Raw genomic sequence first — 17,231 nt, forward strand, 5'->3', positions numbered from 1 at the left:
GGAAGCTCCACAAACACACTTGGGTCACACAGAGATGCCGGGAGGGAACCGGCAGCATTCTCCAGTCTCTACAGAAGATCCAGAGTGCCTACGGCTTTTGTCAACAGCACAGTTGATCTTCGGTGTAAGTGGCAATGCTTTCCAGCCATGACAGATACTTCGCGTCACCAGAAATCACTCCATGGGAGAGACCCCTATTGAAACCCACTGGCCATTTGGACAGACCCTGCGGTGCTGTCTTCATTACAGCTATTCCAAGTCATCAAAGAGGCTTCTGATGGGGGAATAGTGACCCCAAATCCCTGTTTCCAATCAAGCCAATTTCCTATTTGATTTCTAAGAGTTTTGGGGCTGCTATCGAGTACAAAGAAAATGGCTTTATAAATAGTGGTTTGACGCTGTGACAGAAGACTTGAATTGGAAAGCAGGGAAAAGACCTGTCTGGGGCGGGTCCTGGGCTCCAACCGTGTGGTTGGAATCCAGTCTGGGAAAGCAGGATACACAAGTTTTGGCCAATGTACACTCATTCTGTAAAAAGCTACTTTCCCTCCTCTCTCAAGCAGTCCCTCCTGCGGGCCTATCTGCTTGTGGGAACCCATACTTTTTCAGACAGGGCTTGGGAAAGGCAGGACAAATGATGCCAACACAGGTTCATGTTTATGGAAGGAAATGTAAGGAACCTGGTTCTGGTCTGGGATGTGGGGATGAGAAGGAGCCTTCCAACACTATTCCAACCTTGAGGCTTGAAGTTATTTATGGGTGAGCAAGAATGTGCATCACTTAGATCTTCAGAGGGCTAAAAAGGACCCAAAAAACAAAACCAAAAAGCATGCTCTCGCTTCTAGACAAGTTTGGAATTACCTCTAACCTGGCACTGGGTAACAACACTGTTCCACGACACTACAAAGTAAATAACACGTGGTTCGTTCTGTCCTCCCTCCCCCCAAGCCCAACCCACCTCCTTCTTTCTCCAAAAGCCATTCCTCCATTTGGAAAGGGCCCTGAAAATGGCAGTATCCCAAGAAAGGATTCTAAGATGGCACTCAAGTGCCCTGGATGCCTGTCACAGAAGCCAAGCAGCCGGCTCCCCCGCAGAGTCTGCCCGACTCCTCACTCACTCTCTCTTGCTGTCCTAGACTTCCACAGGACCTGAAATGGGGTGTCCACTCCCTTCTTTTTATTCACCTATTCACTTTAAAAATATTCACCGACACCACGAATTTTAAGAATGCAAGAATTTGTTGGTGTACTTCATTCCAAGCAAACCCCCTAAAATTAAAAACTCTGATTTATGCAAAAGAGAAAAAAGATGGTGCTTCCACTTCCAAAAGGATCCATTTCGGGTCTATCTCTCTTAGCTGGGTTCCCCAATGGCCTTGCCAAATGATTCACTGCAGGAAAAGCTGAATTGCACCCAATTTTTTTTTAGGAGCACCTTATATGATATGGCATTTATCACAGATGATATACAAGTTCTCAGGCCGGTCTATGAGAAAAATGCTTCCACCGCCAAACTGAGTTATTGATCACCAGAAACGGTTGCATTGTTGTGGTTTCAAATCGCTTCAGTGGCCCATGTGCCCAAGAACCAAGTGCGCTCCGCGCTCCGTATTCGCGGGTGCAGTATGCGCGGATGCAAGAATCAGCGGATTTACGCATCCACGGATTTGGGTATCCGCGATGGACGGAAGGGGTGCTGGAACCAATCCCCGGCGGATACCGAGGGAGGCTGTAATGAAAAAGTAGTCCCTTCCTTTCTTCCTCCTCCCACCCCCACCCTGCCCCCTTCTCAGCGGTAACAAACGCAAGCTGATCATCATGCTAACTTGTACACACCACTTACTTCCTAACTGCTTTGATGTCTGCATGCTGTTGTGCTCTGCTGATCCACATTAACATAAATATATTCTAAATTCACCATCACTAGACTCTCTGTACTTACATACTCTGAGGAAATTCTTAATAAATACTTTTATTTATTATTAAGCATAATTATTCACCTGTTGGTGGTGACTTAGAAAGGAAAACCATGTCCTAAAAGATTTCTTTAAAAAAAAAAAAAAAAAAATTCTGTAACTACAACAATAAAAGGACCGAGCACACAGAACCAGGCACTTCTGGCAAACTTGTTTTTATCTTGTCCCTTTCCCTCCCCTCCCTCCCTTCCCCTCCCCCTCAATAAAACTGGGTGGGCACATTTGCCAGGATCTGTGGGTTTCCTAACTTCAAGCCTTACTGCTGAAAAAAATGAGGTAAGAAATTCTTATCTGAAAAGTAAAACTGACGCACAAACCAAAACCCAGGTCTTCCCTGCCCGCTGAGGAAGACATTATTGCTCTAAGTTGGAGTGTTGTGTTTGTTTGCGTTAAATATGTTTTCGAAGTCCTTATTGCCATTCTAGCTGGCCCCACGGTTGGCCAAGGAGAGATGGATGGAAGGAGCTCTGTCGCCCCCTGCGGGCCAGTCCCAACCTGCTGCCCGCACAGGGCGCCACCCAACCCGGGCTGAGAGCCGACGGGTGCAGGGGTGGGAGGATCCGAGAGGCTCTAACAGCTGGGGGAGGTGGTGATGGGGCTGTGCAGATAGGGCAGGCTGCTGGGCGCCGGGTGCCCCCCGACGGAGACCGGGAAGCTGAAGACGAACTGCGACGTCGGGGTGGGAGTGGCCTTGCCCCGCTCGCGCAGCGGCCCCGACGGGCTGGCGGCCTCCACCGCGCAGGACGTGGCCAGCACCTGCGACTCGAACTGCAGCAGCTGCCCCATGAAGCTGAAGTTGGGCGAGATGATACTCCGCCGCTGCTTCACGAACTCGAAGGCCTCCTCGAGCCTCACGCGCTTCTTCATCATCAGGTAGGCCAGGCAGATGGTGGCCGAGCGCGAGATGCCGGCCTGGCAGTGCACCAGCACGCGCCCGCGGCAGTCCTTCACCGCATCTGGGGCAGAGAGCGGCGTGCCGTTAGCGGCGCCCGGGTCCCCATCCTTCCCGCAAGGCGGCTGCAGGCGGCCTCAGCCGGCACGAGGGTGCGGGGAGGACTGGAGAAGAGGGGGCCCTGCGACCGAACCCCTGAAGGAACAGCGCTTCCCAGACGGAGGCCGCGCGGGGAGGACCCCCACGGGGGAGGGCCTCTAGAGTTCCACCCCCGCTAGGGTATTTCGGAGAATTAAGCAAACAAATGTACTACGCTTAGGAAATAACGCCTGCTGAAGCTGGTGCAATCCCGGCACACACGGCAGGGTTTTCATTTGCAGGAACGAAAACAATGCCCCAATTCTCCCGGTGTCTCCCTCCCCATCCCCAGAGTCTTATCCTCTGGGCACCTGGGGACGTCCAAGGAAAAGGTTCTTGGCTCTGTAAGCTAACAGCCCCTGCTGTTTGCGGAAGTCCGTCATCCTATCCAGGGCCTGCACAACACCCCACGGGCAAGCCTTCCTACTGAGGAAGAGGGGAAGCAGGCAACCCCCCCAGATATGGCCCTTCCTAAGTCCCTCCTTCCACACACCAGTTACACGTGGTTCCCTCTTCCCTCCCATCCTCCCTCCGCCAGACTTGGGCCCAGCACCCTGGCCTGGGAGGACCCAGCACCCTGGCCTGGGAGGACCCAGCACCCTGGCCAGAGCCAGCCTACCGATGTACTCGATGGCCTCCATGAACCAGGAGCTGATGTCGGCCTTGTGGTTGTCCTCTACCGGGATGCACTTGTACTGATAGTGTCCTTCAAAGTGGTTCGGGCAGTCAGAGGAGACATTCAACAAGGCTGTGATCCCCAGAGCGTCCAGCATGTCTCGCCGGGCTGCGTGATAGGCGCTGCCGAGGTAGAGGAAGGGAAGGATCTCCACGGGACCCCCCTGCACCAGAAAGGGAAAACAAAGCGCCCCCCCCCCCGACCAGCAAACGTCGTAAGTGAAAGGCAACTGGGCAGGGGTCTGGGACGTGTGGGGCGGGGAGAGGGAAGCCAGTCTCAGGTGGGCTTTCATGGGCCCTGGGGAGACTGCCCGTGGACCCGGCCCCTCCAGGTTTCCCGTGTGCCGCTCGGGCCCCGGGAGGGAGCGATGGGCTCTGGCCTTTCTGCTCTGCTCTGCTATGGGCCCCACCCGCTGGCTCAGGCAGCCCACTTCCCCCGTGACAAATGAAGCTGGCCGTGCCCCACTGTTTGTGACGTGAAGAGCTTACACCCGCTACCACTGAGCTACGCGGCTTAGGCACTTATTTGGTTGGATACGCCTTCACTTGGCAGATGAAAAGCAGACGCCATGTCAACCTCACAGACAAGAGGAGGCATCCTGGCAAAATGAGGTAACGTTGGCTTCACTAATGACACTTATTCTGAGTCAGATCAACACAGGTGATCTCGGATTGGGGGAGCAGAGTTGCTGGACCCCATAAATTCACTCCATTTCCATCTAAAGGAAAGGGCTGGAAGAGGTGGGCTTGTAAGAAATGTAGTGGCATAAGCTGGTTTTCTTGGGAGAAGGGTTGGTTAATCATTTATGTCCATTTAGCATTTACAATTAACTTGTATGGGGGGCGGACAGCCGAACTGTTGTGAATCGGGGCTGGGGTTTTGGCTTCCTACAGAGCAGCCCACATGCTTCTGGCCGCCTTCCTTGCTTGTCTGCACATAACTCTAGAGGCTAAGTCAGGGACGTATGTGTTTATATTCTTTTCTTAGGTGAGGGTAATAAGAGAGGGAAGGGGAAGACTTCCAAGGAATAGTGGACTCCACCTAACATCACACCCCGATACTCAACACATTCTCCCCAAATTGAGGCACTGCATCCAAAGCCTTTGACAAGCAGTCCTCTTCGCACCTGGTCGTGCAGTGGGGTGCCGCAGGAGCTGCAGCCCAGGTCCAAGGACTCGGCCGTGCTTGGGGGCACAGAAGGTGGGATGGCTGCCAGGGCCTTGGTTTTGGAACAGAATTCCGGGTACTCGGAGGAAAACCTCTCATAGCCACCTGTAAAGGAGGAAGATATTCAGGTTAACGGGGTCACTGAGCCAGCAGGAAACCACAAAGAACTTGAATCCTACCTGATGGAGGAGAGCTGTTGGGAAGCTGGGGCTGGTTGTACCTACACTTGCCACTGGGTGGCGCTGTGGGCCCAGAGATAATGGCTATGGAGACCTTTTTCCCCGAGATGCGGAGACTACATTGGCCAAGACTGCATCCTGAAAGCCGGAATGAAAGCTTTAGGGACAAGACTTCGGATTGGGATGCAGATACACAAAGGAGGATGTGCAGGGGAGATGAAGAAGGGATAATTTCTTTACAGTGATGACAAAGAAAGAGGGAATAGCCACTGGGGGTTTCCACGAGCACTAAGGCAGCCTTCAGCTGGCCCCTGGGCCCTACAAAAATGTCTGTCACCCCCCAACTCCAGCCCTTCTTTTACAGAGGTTCACCAATGTGGGAGAGAATAAAAAACTATTACCCTGGCACCGGCCCTTCTGGATCTCAGCAACAGAACAGATGCCAATCGCACGGCCCCATGAACAGCTAGCTGTTCCATGGACATGGGGCCAAAATGAGAGCAAACGGGCTTAAGCCTAAATAAATCCCTCTTGCTACATACAGGTTTGGGGCAAGGGAGGATTTTCTGACCTGAGAGTTGCTAAGCCCTGTAATGGTTCTCTGTGGGGTCGTCTTCGGGGAAGGGAGATCGTTTAAGTAAAAAGAGATCAACGGCCAACTTCTCTGGAATAGTGTTAGTGCCATTCAGGAAAGGGCCGGCTGGGCGGGCGTGGGCAGAGATGCGGGCAGAGATGCGGGCAGAGGCAGGCAGTGAAACACACCAAGAAGAGAGACATTCAGCCTGTATCTGATTTTCTTGTGATCTCTGGGACTTCCCTTTGCGGGAAACTTACCATCTATTGTCAAGGTTTGGCCCTGCTTGTATTTTTACTTTTGCAGTTTCTGTTGGACCAAAAATGGATTATAAATGAATTCAGTGGGATCTGCAGGTTCTGGAACAACCACTCAACTGATGGTCACGTAGGCAGCTAGCCCGTTACGTCTTTATGACTAAGTGATAGGGTGGGTGCCACTGTTCCCGATCACCACTGTGCAAAGCAATTTTCCAACATGTGACGGTTAGTCAATTACTTGCCCTGAATCCCAACCCTAGAAACTACCGCTTTGGAGAGGAAAGAAAATTATGTTCGCCACATCATTAAGGCTTCCAGAAACAGGGCAGACATTTTTTCCTCTCTGACTGGTGGCCTCCTATTTCCCCCACTCCCTCCCTCAGGCTATAAATGGATATTTCTCTGGTCCCAGGCCCTGGCTCCTGCTGAGTCATAATGACCAGCCTCCCTGGAGGGAAAACCTGCTAGAGGGGCCAGTACTGCCCGCTTCAGATGTGCTGGTGGCCTCAGTGGACTTCTCGTCACAGGAGCGGCCTCCCTCCCGTTATCACCCCCATCTGTCCCCTTTCCCCATAAAGCTGTAAACACCGCTGCCCCAAATGCGGTGTGTGCGGGAAGAAGAGCCAGCAAGTGCCTTTAGCTGAAGTCCCTGTGATGGGCCCCTGGGATGGGAAACTCCGGGAGATGCTGCCCTTTGGAGAAAGCGGAAGGAGAAATGGGTCACTCAGCAAACGGAGGTTGATCATCTATAGGAAAAGCCATCACTTGTTATTCTAGAGACTTCTACAGGATTTGAAATTTTTTAAGTAAGATGATCCGTGTCTTTATTACATATTTTGAGCTAATAAAATACATTGTTTTCAAAGAGATGCAAGGCATGAGTGGTGCCCTCCAAAAGCTCATCACCTAGACAGGCAGGCCAACAGTCACAGGAGGGCCAGGGCCCGGCTCCAAGGTCACAGAGGAAGAGCAGCCCGGAGGGCAGCAGGAGCCGAGGAACCTCAGAGTGGTGGAAAGGATGTTCTCACTGCTGAGAAGGTACAGGACAGGGCCCCAGACCGAAGTCCTGAAAGAGCCTCGCCTCTGCAGTCAGACTCACAGGTCTGGGTTGAATGCCAGCCCGGTGAATCGGCTGTGCAGCCTGGGGCCGTCACGGAACCTCTCTGAGCCTCTTCCTCATCTGTAAAATGTGATGAAGCTTCCAGGCCAGGAGGCTCCTGTGAGGACTGACCGGAACAGCCAGTGCTCTGCACCGGGCCTCGGGGAGGAGCTCAATGAGGGTTTTCTTTTTTGGTACCTACAGGTGACTTCAGCTTTACTGGCAACTTCTCAGACCCTGGACGGCTTTCTCCTCCTGGGCTTTACTTATTTTTTCCAGTAGGCGTCTTGAGAGCTGGTAGTTAAGACAGCAGAAGAACAGGTACTGGGCGCTTCCTGAGCCCTGAGTGCCCTGCCCAGTCAGGGACATCTGCCGCCTCCCAGGGTCAACCATCAATCGATCCGGGGCGGGGAGGGCCCAGCAGAACCCTCGGAGGGCTCTGAGCCTGCGGCTGACCCTGGGGGTGTGGCGTGCAGGGGAGGGTGCAGGCGGCCCAGAGGCCAGACCTGGCCTGAGGGGGGCTGTCTGTCGTCACCCCCAGGCTGCTCATAACAGGACAGAGAGACAGCAACGGTCAGGAAAAGGCACCATTACAACAAAGTGGAAAAACGATTACTGAGAAGTCTGTTCCCCCTGGGGGGTTTTCAAAGAACAGGCAGAAAGGAACTAAGTGAAGAAGCAGATTTGTTGAAGGGACAGGAGCAAGGTGAGGGTTGCGCCCCCCGGTGGCAGCAGGGGGAAGGTTTTCCCTCCTGAGCCGTCGCTAGCTTTGGGGGCGGTCTGTGGCTGGTAGTTACAGGGAGCACCTCCTTCTGGGGCCGCGGTGCTGCACGCAGGCCAGGCCCTCGGATGAGCTGAACGTGCCCTGGTGGGCCTGGAGCCCGCAGGCGAGGCGGTGCAGACACAGCAGTGCAGCTCAGGGACCATTCAGGCCACACCCCCCAAGGCCACACGCCAGGAAGCCACCTCCGGGTATCGCATGCGTGTTAATAAAAATGACGGACCCTCTTCAAAGGAAGTGTTCATTATGTGTCACACTCTTCCCACACAGGTATCCAACCAGTAGCCCTAGAGGAAGGCGTGACAAGCCCCAGTTCTACAGAAGAGGAAGCGGAGGTGCAGGGCAGCCCCCGGGTAAGGGCGGGACCGGCATTCAGCCCACAGAAGGGGCCTGAAAGCCACCTTGAACCTGGCCGTCAGGAGCCCACCCTGCTGCTCGCCCACCGCTGCCTCCCTGGTGGGCCTTCTCTAGGGGGCTTGCCTGCTGGTTTCATCACGCGGAGAAGGAGTTTTCACGCAGAAACAGAAAGGATGTGAACAGAGCACTGCTGACACTTCACCAAACTGCTTCTTTCCGATGCCTTTCTAACTCCAGGTGGTCATGGAGGAGTCGTGACCAGCGTTTTTCTATTTAATGAAATAGAATAGAAGCTACTTGAATGCACTGCATTTACAGAGGGCATAATTTCATGGCACTCTGCTTTCAGAGTGATGGTCCCCGTCACAGGGACTTCAGCTAAAGGCACTTGCTGGCTCTTCTTCCCCCACACACCGCCTTTACTCCAGCCCGAGTGTGGCATTAGCCCCGTCAGGGTAGGGCTACAGACGCCTGGCCAGGTGATGAGCTACTGGAGGGTACCACTCAGGTCTTAACATCTCTTGGAAAAAAATGTATTTTAAGAGCTCAAGTTACGTAATAAGCACACGGATCATTTCACTTAAAAAAAAATTTCAGATCGTCTCGAAGTATATAGAGTAGCCCTATACTGGGTCGTGGCAGAAATGAAACTGAATTTCTTAGGGTGGGTGGGATTGAAGAAGACTGCTCCCAGCCCTCTCTCCTCGGTGCCTCCCTTCCCAGCCCACATCTGTGCAGGTACCAGAGCCTCGGCCCTTTCAGTAAGAGCTAGATTTAGATCTCCAAGTTTTATCCAAAACTCATGAGAGGGAAAGCTTATTGCCACTGTAGACCCGGCGCGGAGCGCTCTACCCCGTGACCCCTGCAGATGTGCAGGGTGGACAAAGCAGACAGATGTGGACGCGTCCCAGCTCCGACTGTGGAAGCCCAGCCAACACATTCCCTCTAAGTCCTGTTTTCCACCCTCAAAATGTTAAGGATTCCAGACGATATCATCTCTAAGTTCCAACATTCCGTGATCCTGAATGTCCACAAACTACTTATTTGCAAACTACAAACTGACAGCAGGTGCCTCAAGACCTGTATTTCCAACTTCTGAACACATTTTCACAGCACGTACGCCAGTGAATTCCCACCTGGTTTTCTCCTACCTCCTACTGCATGTAATTCTGTAACAGACGTGCTGACTAATTTTGACCTGTTTTTCTCATGTTCTTATTTAATAATATACCTTCTAGTCTTAAAGCTCTCATTTTCTCAACTTCATTTTAAAATTAGAGAGTCTTGGGGGGGCACAGGGGAGAAAGGACTATAATTTTCCACTTGATTCCCTTGAGGAATAACTGCATCTACAGTTCCATTCTGTGTTCTTTTCATCTTCTCACACAGAAACTTTAGCTTTGAAAACTGGCTGGCCTCCTGCTCATGCAGGGGTGGGAGAGAATGTGTGAGAAAGTCCTTGGGAAAGGGCAGGCTGGCGTAGTGCTGGTCGTCTCACCATAAGAGGACTCTTAATGGGGTCTGTGATGGGAAAGACTGTCTCTTGGTGGTGACGATGGTCACAGATCTTAATGTGGCTGCCACTTTTTCCCCGTGACCCTCTCCACGCTCAGAAGATCACCGGTTCACAGACAGAGCTCATGGCCTCGCTCTCTTGGGACAGCTTATCAATACAAGGCAAATGTTGCCCAGCAGGCAAGTCTGGGGACATTCGAAGGTCCTTTGGCTTTGAGAACTTCCCTTGATGTGGGTGTTGACCTAGGAAGCGCCCCTCTAAATGCTGAGCAGCATTTCCAGTTTACCTAAATGGGCTTCTCACCTTGGGGCTCGGTGTCAAGAGCTCCGTCCGGGCCAGCAGGGCTGACACCTGATGCCACATTCAGGCTGGACCTCGTTTGCAGCCCCTCCCAGTCCTTCTGTGCTATTTGCTCCGTTCAGCAAGCCGCCTTCCGCTGACAGTCTACATTTCTTCCTCTCAAACTTCCTCTTTGTTAGATGGGAACTGCCTCCCAGCAAGGAAACCAGCTATCTGGTTTCAGATGTTCTGATTTTTTTCAAGGAATTTCTTGGCTCTTTAAAAAGGCCACCCTTTCTCCTCTCTGAGTTCTCTGTGCAGCCCACCTTGGTGGGGACAGCCCACCTTTTCTGTAAGCATCCAGGACAAGCCCAAGGGAGCTGTGATAGGCTTACGGACAATCAGGTTGGCACTCTCAATTTACACCTACACCCTGTCTTTAGCTGCTTTTGTTGGTTGGAAACATCCAGTTCAAACGATGCAAAGAGTAGTGAGTTTGCGTCATTCCTTACAATTCTTTAAGGCCTTATACTAGGGGTTAGGAATTACCTTTAAGGCCTGCTTTATTTTTTTTTTTTTTGGTAATTCTAACAATTCTTGGCTGTCATGGGCATTGTGTCCTGTTTGCAAGGAGAAAAGCCAGTCCTTTTGCCTTTGAGTGAAAGAGGTGTTCAACCTTAGGATCCCCCAGGACTCTGCTGTTTGATGCCACTGACCTCCTGGAAATGAGGATGGGCAGGGCAAATGGACACAGAGAAAGAAAAGACAGAAGACAGTCACCCAGACCCCACCCATAGCATTCATTACGGGCCTTGGTGGCTGTTTCCACAGGAAGCATAATGTCAGGTCTGTATGATCAGGCCTGGGGACTACTGGGTAGGTGACTTCCAACCTGGAAGGAGAAGCTGGAGTATTTAGTTGATCTTCCCAGTTTCTCAAAACAGCTCCAGGACAGCTTTTAAATCAGAACTTGAATAAGAACTGACAAAGGTCATGGGCTGAGATGAATTTTAGATAGAAGGAAAATAAGATAATGTTTTTATACCTGACATCTTCTACATAACAGACTGATTTATTTGGAGAATGTGGGAGGTAAAGGAAGACTGCTGTTAGGGTAAGAAAATGCTCTTTTTGTCTTTCTCTATTGACCCAGGGCGGGTGGGGTGGGAGCGGTTGTCTAAAACCCTATTCCAAGGATCTATGAGGAGCGAGAAGGGGATTTCAAAGGAGATGTGTACTGTAATAAAATCTGAAAAGCTAAACTTTCTAAACTGTCCCTAAAATTGTCTTACAGGATTTTAAATAAAATGAGCTTAAAAAAAAAGTTTATCCCAGTGGGAAGCTTTTACTAGCCAAAAGACCAGAAAATGTAGTGATTTGGGTTACTGCTTTTAGCAAACCTTGGGTAATATTAGGAAATGTAAAGGCCAGATAGTATTTCATTGATAGTAAGTAAAGTTTACTCTTAACTATGAATTCTTGCCTGTGGTATTAGTTATTAACTGCCTGCAATGAGTAATCAACTTTCTGCCCTTCAAAGTGGCAGAAATAGGAAAATCGGCTTTTAAAAATGCAATGAATTGGTAGAATTAGATAGCCTGTGGCCAGGAAGGGTAATAGAACTTCTGAAAATGCCCAGCTGTTTTTACTGTCCCTCCAGGACGGCAGACACCAACAATCAGTCTTCCACTGGCTTAATGTCTGACCACTTTTATTCCACACCCACCACTGCACATGAAATGAGACGCCCAGGAAGGCCCACTGGCTGCAAAATAAAGGAACAACTCTGGTGGGAAAAAAATTACCCAACCCCTAATCAATTAAGGCATTTACGAAAGATAATCTAAGGGGCTTGTCTCCCCCTGTTTCCCTTTAGTTCCCCGCCCCCAGCTCCCCCCGCCCATGAGCCCACATTTCCTGCCGTTCCACTTCTCCAAGGAATGGGAGTGCAGGAGGCACGGCTGTCCTCCCCCAGAGGCACGTTCCCGCAGCGCTGGGGGAGCAGACCACGCCCATTTCCTTCTGCCCTCACTAGGGATGCCTTTTCAGTAGAAGGCAAGAAGAAAGAGGACCTGTGTGGAGACCGCCTCTGCTTAGCACATAAATGAAAATCAGCCAAGTTGAATAGACTAGGACCCAGTTAACCTCAAAGATGTTCTACCACCACTGCAGAACGAGCTGGAAGGAGCCCCCCCCCCGCGCCCAAACTCTGTGAATTTTAGGCGGCTGCTTCCAAAGGCAGGTTCCCTTTGCCTAGACAAACCCAGCTGAACCTCTCCTGGCGGCTCCCGGAGGGGCCTGTTCCCGGAGAGAGAGAAGTTCGGTCCAGGCCTAGACACTTTCCGGCTCAGAGGATGCGGACTTTGAGAGGCAGCGGGCCGTCCTCCCTGCCCGCACCAGGTCAGACAACAGGAGGCAGTGCAGGCCTCGGGAGGAAACAGCCCTTAAAACACGCCTTTTCCGTGGGCCAGGCACCTCGCCAACCGCCAGGGGACGGTCGTTTTACCCGGAGGCTGCCCGTCCAACGCAGCCTGCACATTAGCATCTGCCTTGCGCCGGGCGGCCGGTCCGCAAGGTGGCTCTCGGTACGGGTCTGGCTCCGGGCTCTCCCGGCGGGATTCGGGGGAACCAGGGAGGTGCCGCGAGCCCGAGGCGGAAGCCTTAAAAATCCGTCTCTCTCCCCGGGAGCGGGGCCTAAGTGTCTGCGCGCCCGGAAACCCTAGGGCGGTCCTCTCCGGATTTCTTCCAGGAAGAAAAACAAAACAGAACGAACCCAGACTCCACGTGCGTCTGCCCTACCTCGAGAAGGGTCCTGGGTTCAGGGGCCGCGCAGGCAGGCGCGCGATCGGGCTCCAAATCAGGAGCGATCCAGGTCAGCGCGGCACGGAGAACACCCCGGCCAGCCCCTGCCACTCGAAGGGACTTTGGTCCCATAGACATTTCTCTCCTCGTGCCCACGAGCGCCGGCACGCCGGCACCATGTAAGGGAGTGCAGGCGGCGTGCATCAACAGCCCGGACCCCACCCCGGCGCTCTACCCGGTCCGGGGCCGCGTGGCTCCCGGCACAGCTCGGCGCCAGGGCAGGCGGGGGCCCCGGGCCCCCTGCGCCCAGCTCGCCGGGTTTAGCGGTCCTTCCGGTGTAAGGCCCTTCCTGGCACTTTCTCTTAAAGCGCTGGGAGGAGAAGGGAGGAGCGTTTGGTTCAATCTGAGGTGCCAAAGGCCGCCCTCGTAGAGAAAGAAAAATCAGCAAAATCGCCTTAGTAGTTCAACCAAAGGTCAACAGCAGCATTTCCCCAGCAGCTGACAGGTCAAATGGCCAGGAAACAACTGCCGAGAACAAAGTCCCCCGCTGTTCACGGGGGCAAGCCTGGCCCGCCGGCACTGGGCAGTGTTGTGCTTTTTGGCAGGGGCGGCGGGGAGAGGTTTCCGCCGCGCCTCCCGCCCCATCTGACCTTCCTCTCCGGTGAGCGGGTCTGGAGAGGGCAGGGCAGGAGGGAGAGGGGGCGGCCAGGGGCGCCGACAGGGAAAGGGGCGGCTCTTTGATGGCCCGGGTCCGAAACGCCTCTCGGCTTCGGAGGCCAAGACCCGCCGCGGGCGAAGGAACGCGCGGAATGCGGCGCGAGAGGAAGGGGCGCTGCGCGGCAGGGGCCCCAAGCAACCCGCCAGCTCCCCGCCGCCCGACACGGCCGGCAGGTGCGGTCGGCGCCCCCGTCCCTCCAGATACTTGGGTAGCCCTCGGCCCTTTCGGGGTTTCCGACTTGCACATTTGACAAGACCTCCCCTCCCCAAGAGTTTCGCACTTAAGCGCGCGCCGCCATCTGAGAGTCGAGTCTGAACAAAAGGTCGCACTTGTCGCAGTTTAAGAGGCCCCGTCCCGCCTTGCGTTTCCCCAAATACTCAGACCTCCTGCCTCCCGCTCCGGAGCCTGGGGATAGCCCGAGGCGGGAGGGGTTGGCGACCCTCCCGGTGGAGCTCGGAGTCGGGAAGCAGGGGAGGAGAGAACAGATCGCTCCACATCAGGCCCGCAAGCCGATCTTCGTTTTTGCGTTTATGAAGGGCTGGTTTCCAGCCGGACCCACAGGGCCCATCCCATCCCCGTGCTCATCCTCCTTCACCCCCTGCCCCATGTCTCGGGATCTCTGGGTCGGACTCAGTGCGGGGCCCTGACACGCCAAACCGACAGGCCTAACCTGTCCCGCCACCTCCCGCACCGTGGCACTTGGGAGCACTTCCCTGGACTCGAAGGTGGGCAACGCAGCTGAGTCGCTTCGCCCGCAAGACCAGACCGTTAGTGGCTGTAAACAATCGCAGAATCGCCAGGAAGGGTCCGTAATTTCAGGTGACGGCGCCCTCACCGTCTCTGAGGACCTCAGGAGCTCGCGCTTGCACACAAACGCACAGAATCCTTGCACACCACGCGCACACACCAGTACGCACAAAGGAGTGCGCGGGGGGGATCCCGCAGTTACGAGTCCCTCCAGGCACTTCTTCTCCTGCCCACTAAGGCTCAGGCCGCGGAGCCCCGCCGCATCGACCCTCCAGCTCGCGCCCGGCGCCGGCGTTTACCTTTGAGCAGGCAGATGTCAGTGCGCTCGGCGTTGCGTCGCAGCGCCTGCACCACCAGTGACACGGTGCTGTCCTCGCGGAGGCTCTCGGCGCGCGGGCTGCGCTCGTCGTAGACGATGACGGCTGAGTAGAGGCCGGAGCGCAGGCGGGCGCGGACCTCCTCCTCCGCGGGCAGGATCTGCTCCAGGCTCACCGAGCCCTTGGCCCGCCGCCGCACGATGGTGTTGCAGCGCACATTGACCGAGCCTCGGATGTAGCCGGCGCTGTGCGCCAGGAACGGTCGGCAGTCCAGCAGCAGGCACTTGCCGCCGCTCAGCAGCCCCAGGGCGCCGTGGCTGCCGCTGCCGCTGCCGCCCGCGCCGCCACCGTTCTCGTCCCGGTTCATCAGCCTTTTGAGCACGCTGCAGTCCATCTCCCGCAGCTCCTCCACCGTCACCATGGTCGCCAGGAACCGCGGCTGCTGGGCACGCGAGGAGGCGAAGGACGCCCGGGCCAGCTGGGCTGCGGGAAGGGGCGAACGGGGACTAAGGGAGGGCGCGGGCAGAAGTGGCCGCAAACTTGGCCCTTAGGGGCTCCCACGGCCGAACCTCTTCTCCCCGGTCCCCTTCCTCCCGCAGCCTCGCAGTTACATAGCAGTCCGAGCGGCCTCGGGCGCCAGGCAGCACGGTGCCAAGGGGGAGGTGGCGGTCGAGGGGAGTGTGTTTACGGGAGAGGACCAAGGGCTCCTTTCCGTTGTCGCCTCTATTGTATTTTGCCCGTTGTGCTGCTCCGGCCGCCGTTCCCCACGAACTGCTGGAGCTCCGCGGTCTGCCCCAGCCAGAGTTTCCTCTCCTCGGCTTATAGATTTATTAATGCTCCTCTGCTCTCCCCCGGGAGGGGGCAGATTCATTACTACCTCGCGAGGCCCCGCCTCTTTCCATTCTAGGTCGCGAGCCCTGCTCCGCCCCCCGCGCTCGCTCCCCGCCCCTTCGCGACTCCCCTCGCCCCACCGGTCCCACCCTCTCCGCCAGCCCGGGCGCGTGAATGGAGTACCGGCCGCTCGCGCCCAGTCACGGGGACGCGACGTCACAAAGAGCGGAGTAAACAGGGCGCGCGGCTCTCGCCGCCAGGCCCATTCATAAAACCAAGACCTAGAGGATGGGGGAGGAGGCCTCCGACCCGCGGGCGAGCCGCAGCGCCCGGACTTCGTGAATGGAGCTCGGCGGCGCCTCTCCCCGGCCTCCGCGGCTCGCGTGCAGCCCGACCCGAGTCACCGTGCAGCCATCGCACCCCGCCGCGGTGGTGGCGGCGGCGACCGGGGGAAAACAAAGTCGCCAGCCGAGAAGCCGGCCTAGCGGAGGCCTGGGCTCGGTTTCGAGGTTTCATCCCTCTTCACCTCCGTGCTTCCCCCTTACCAGCCTCGCAGGTGTCCCCCACGTACCCTAGTGGACTGGGGAACCCTGCACCGCGGCCCAGGCGGCCCGGCCCTCCTCGCCCCAGGCTTAAGGAGTGCGTTCGGCCGGCCAGCAGTTTTTTCTCTTGCGATTCCTCAGCCATGAGCTTCTGCCTTAGCCTGATCGATTTTCATCTTACACCATTAAATCAGCTTTATAGCTTCCCGAGGAACGTGGGCAAACCCCAACCCAGACGATAAAAGAGAAAACCCTCCCGCCCCAAAGCCCAGTTAATAGGAGTGAGGTGTTGAGTCTGCTGCTTTACGACCCGGAGGGAGGCATTAATTGAATCCGGAATGTTGTTCCCAAGAAGGAAGGCGGGAGTGCCACTCCCTTCCACGCTTCCTAAAGATGTTTATTTAACCCTGATGCGGGAAAAATAACCCCGATGTTTTCGGCTTTTGGAAAAGTCCTCACCCCATCTTGTACTCGTGTGAATTGTCTTCTCAGGAAATGACAATTAGGGTCCACATTTGGTGCGAAGCTAGACCCAGGGAAATTGACGCGTAAAGGATTTAATACGCTCCAGGGCCGATTCAGGTTTCTTTGCCCTGCTCTTTCCAGGTCAATTCGCGTTTTTCCCGCCCCCGTTTTTACTTATGCATTTCGTTTCCCAGAGGCCGCTTTTGGCAGGGGGTGTGTGCGCGCCGCGGTGGGGACACGACAGAAGCCAAAAAGTATTCGCCCATCTTGCCAAGTCTTGTTAGTGAGAATTAACCAGCGAGCGGGGAATTACAAGACTCGCTCCGGGCCTTGGTGACAGCGGGGTCGAGTCTTCCACTCTGGGTCTGCAGAGGCAACAAGGGCCGCTGAACCCGCGGGGTCCCTCCCTCCCCTGAGTCGGCCTTCCGCTCCGCCTTTGTTCCCCGCGGAGCGGCTCTCCGGAGATGTCACCTCCGGCCTCCAGGGCCACCCCTCCACTCCCCAGCCCGGCCTCGGCGGCGGCCTCCACTTCCGAAACCTACGACCCGCGCTCCCCTCCCGCTGCGCCCGCGCTCCCGGGCCCCCGGCCCAAGCTGAGTGCGCCGCGAGGAGCGCCGCTCACCCGTGGGGATGCTCCTTTTTACCTCGGGCTCCAAAATGGCTCTGCAATGCACTGATCCCGTCTCTATTTAAAATTTACTATTTTGCTCATCGTGGATTCTTTTCGTGGGGGGGGGGGGGCACTAACTTTGCTTAAGGCACTACATTAGGATATTTATTTTGACCACCGACTTTCGGGCTCCCCCTGACATTTTGCACACGAGGCGCGTGCTCACTCTGGTCCCGGGCCTGGAGGAGGCCACCACTGCGGACAGACCGAGGCCGCGGGGCGCTGCGGAGGGGCGGTCAGCGGTC

At 55.3% G+C, this 17,231-nt stretch overlaps 1 protein-coding gene across 1 annotated transcript; it reads right to left on the minus strand.

The window, feature by feature from the left end:
• Positions 1 to 1,953: 1,953 nt before the first annotated feature.
• DUSP4 (dual specificity phosphatase 4) lies at positions 1,954 to 15,307 on the minus strand. The gene is made up of 4 exons (XM_068532058.1): positions 14,461 to 15,307; positions 4,809 to 4,954; positions 3,626 to 3,845; positions 1,954 to 2,932 (listed from the first exon to the last, which is right to left on the minus strand). Exons 1-4 carry the CDS (start codon positions 14,897 to 14,899, stop codon positions 2,547 to 2,549), a joined length of 1,191 nt encoding a protein of 396 aa, XP_068388159.1. The 5' UTR covers positions 14,900 to 15,307; the 3' UTR covers positions 1,954 to 2,546.
• Between the last annotated feature and the right edge of the window lie 1,924 nt (positions 15,308 to 17,231).

Source organism: Eschrichtius robustus, chromosome 21 (assembly GCF_028021215.1).
Source record: "Eschrichtius robustus isolate mEscRob2 chromosome 21, mEscRob2.pri, whole genome shotgun sequence".
NCBI lineage: Eukaryota > Metazoa > Chordata > Mammalia > Artiodactyla > Eschrichtiidae > Eschrichtius > Eschrichtius robustus.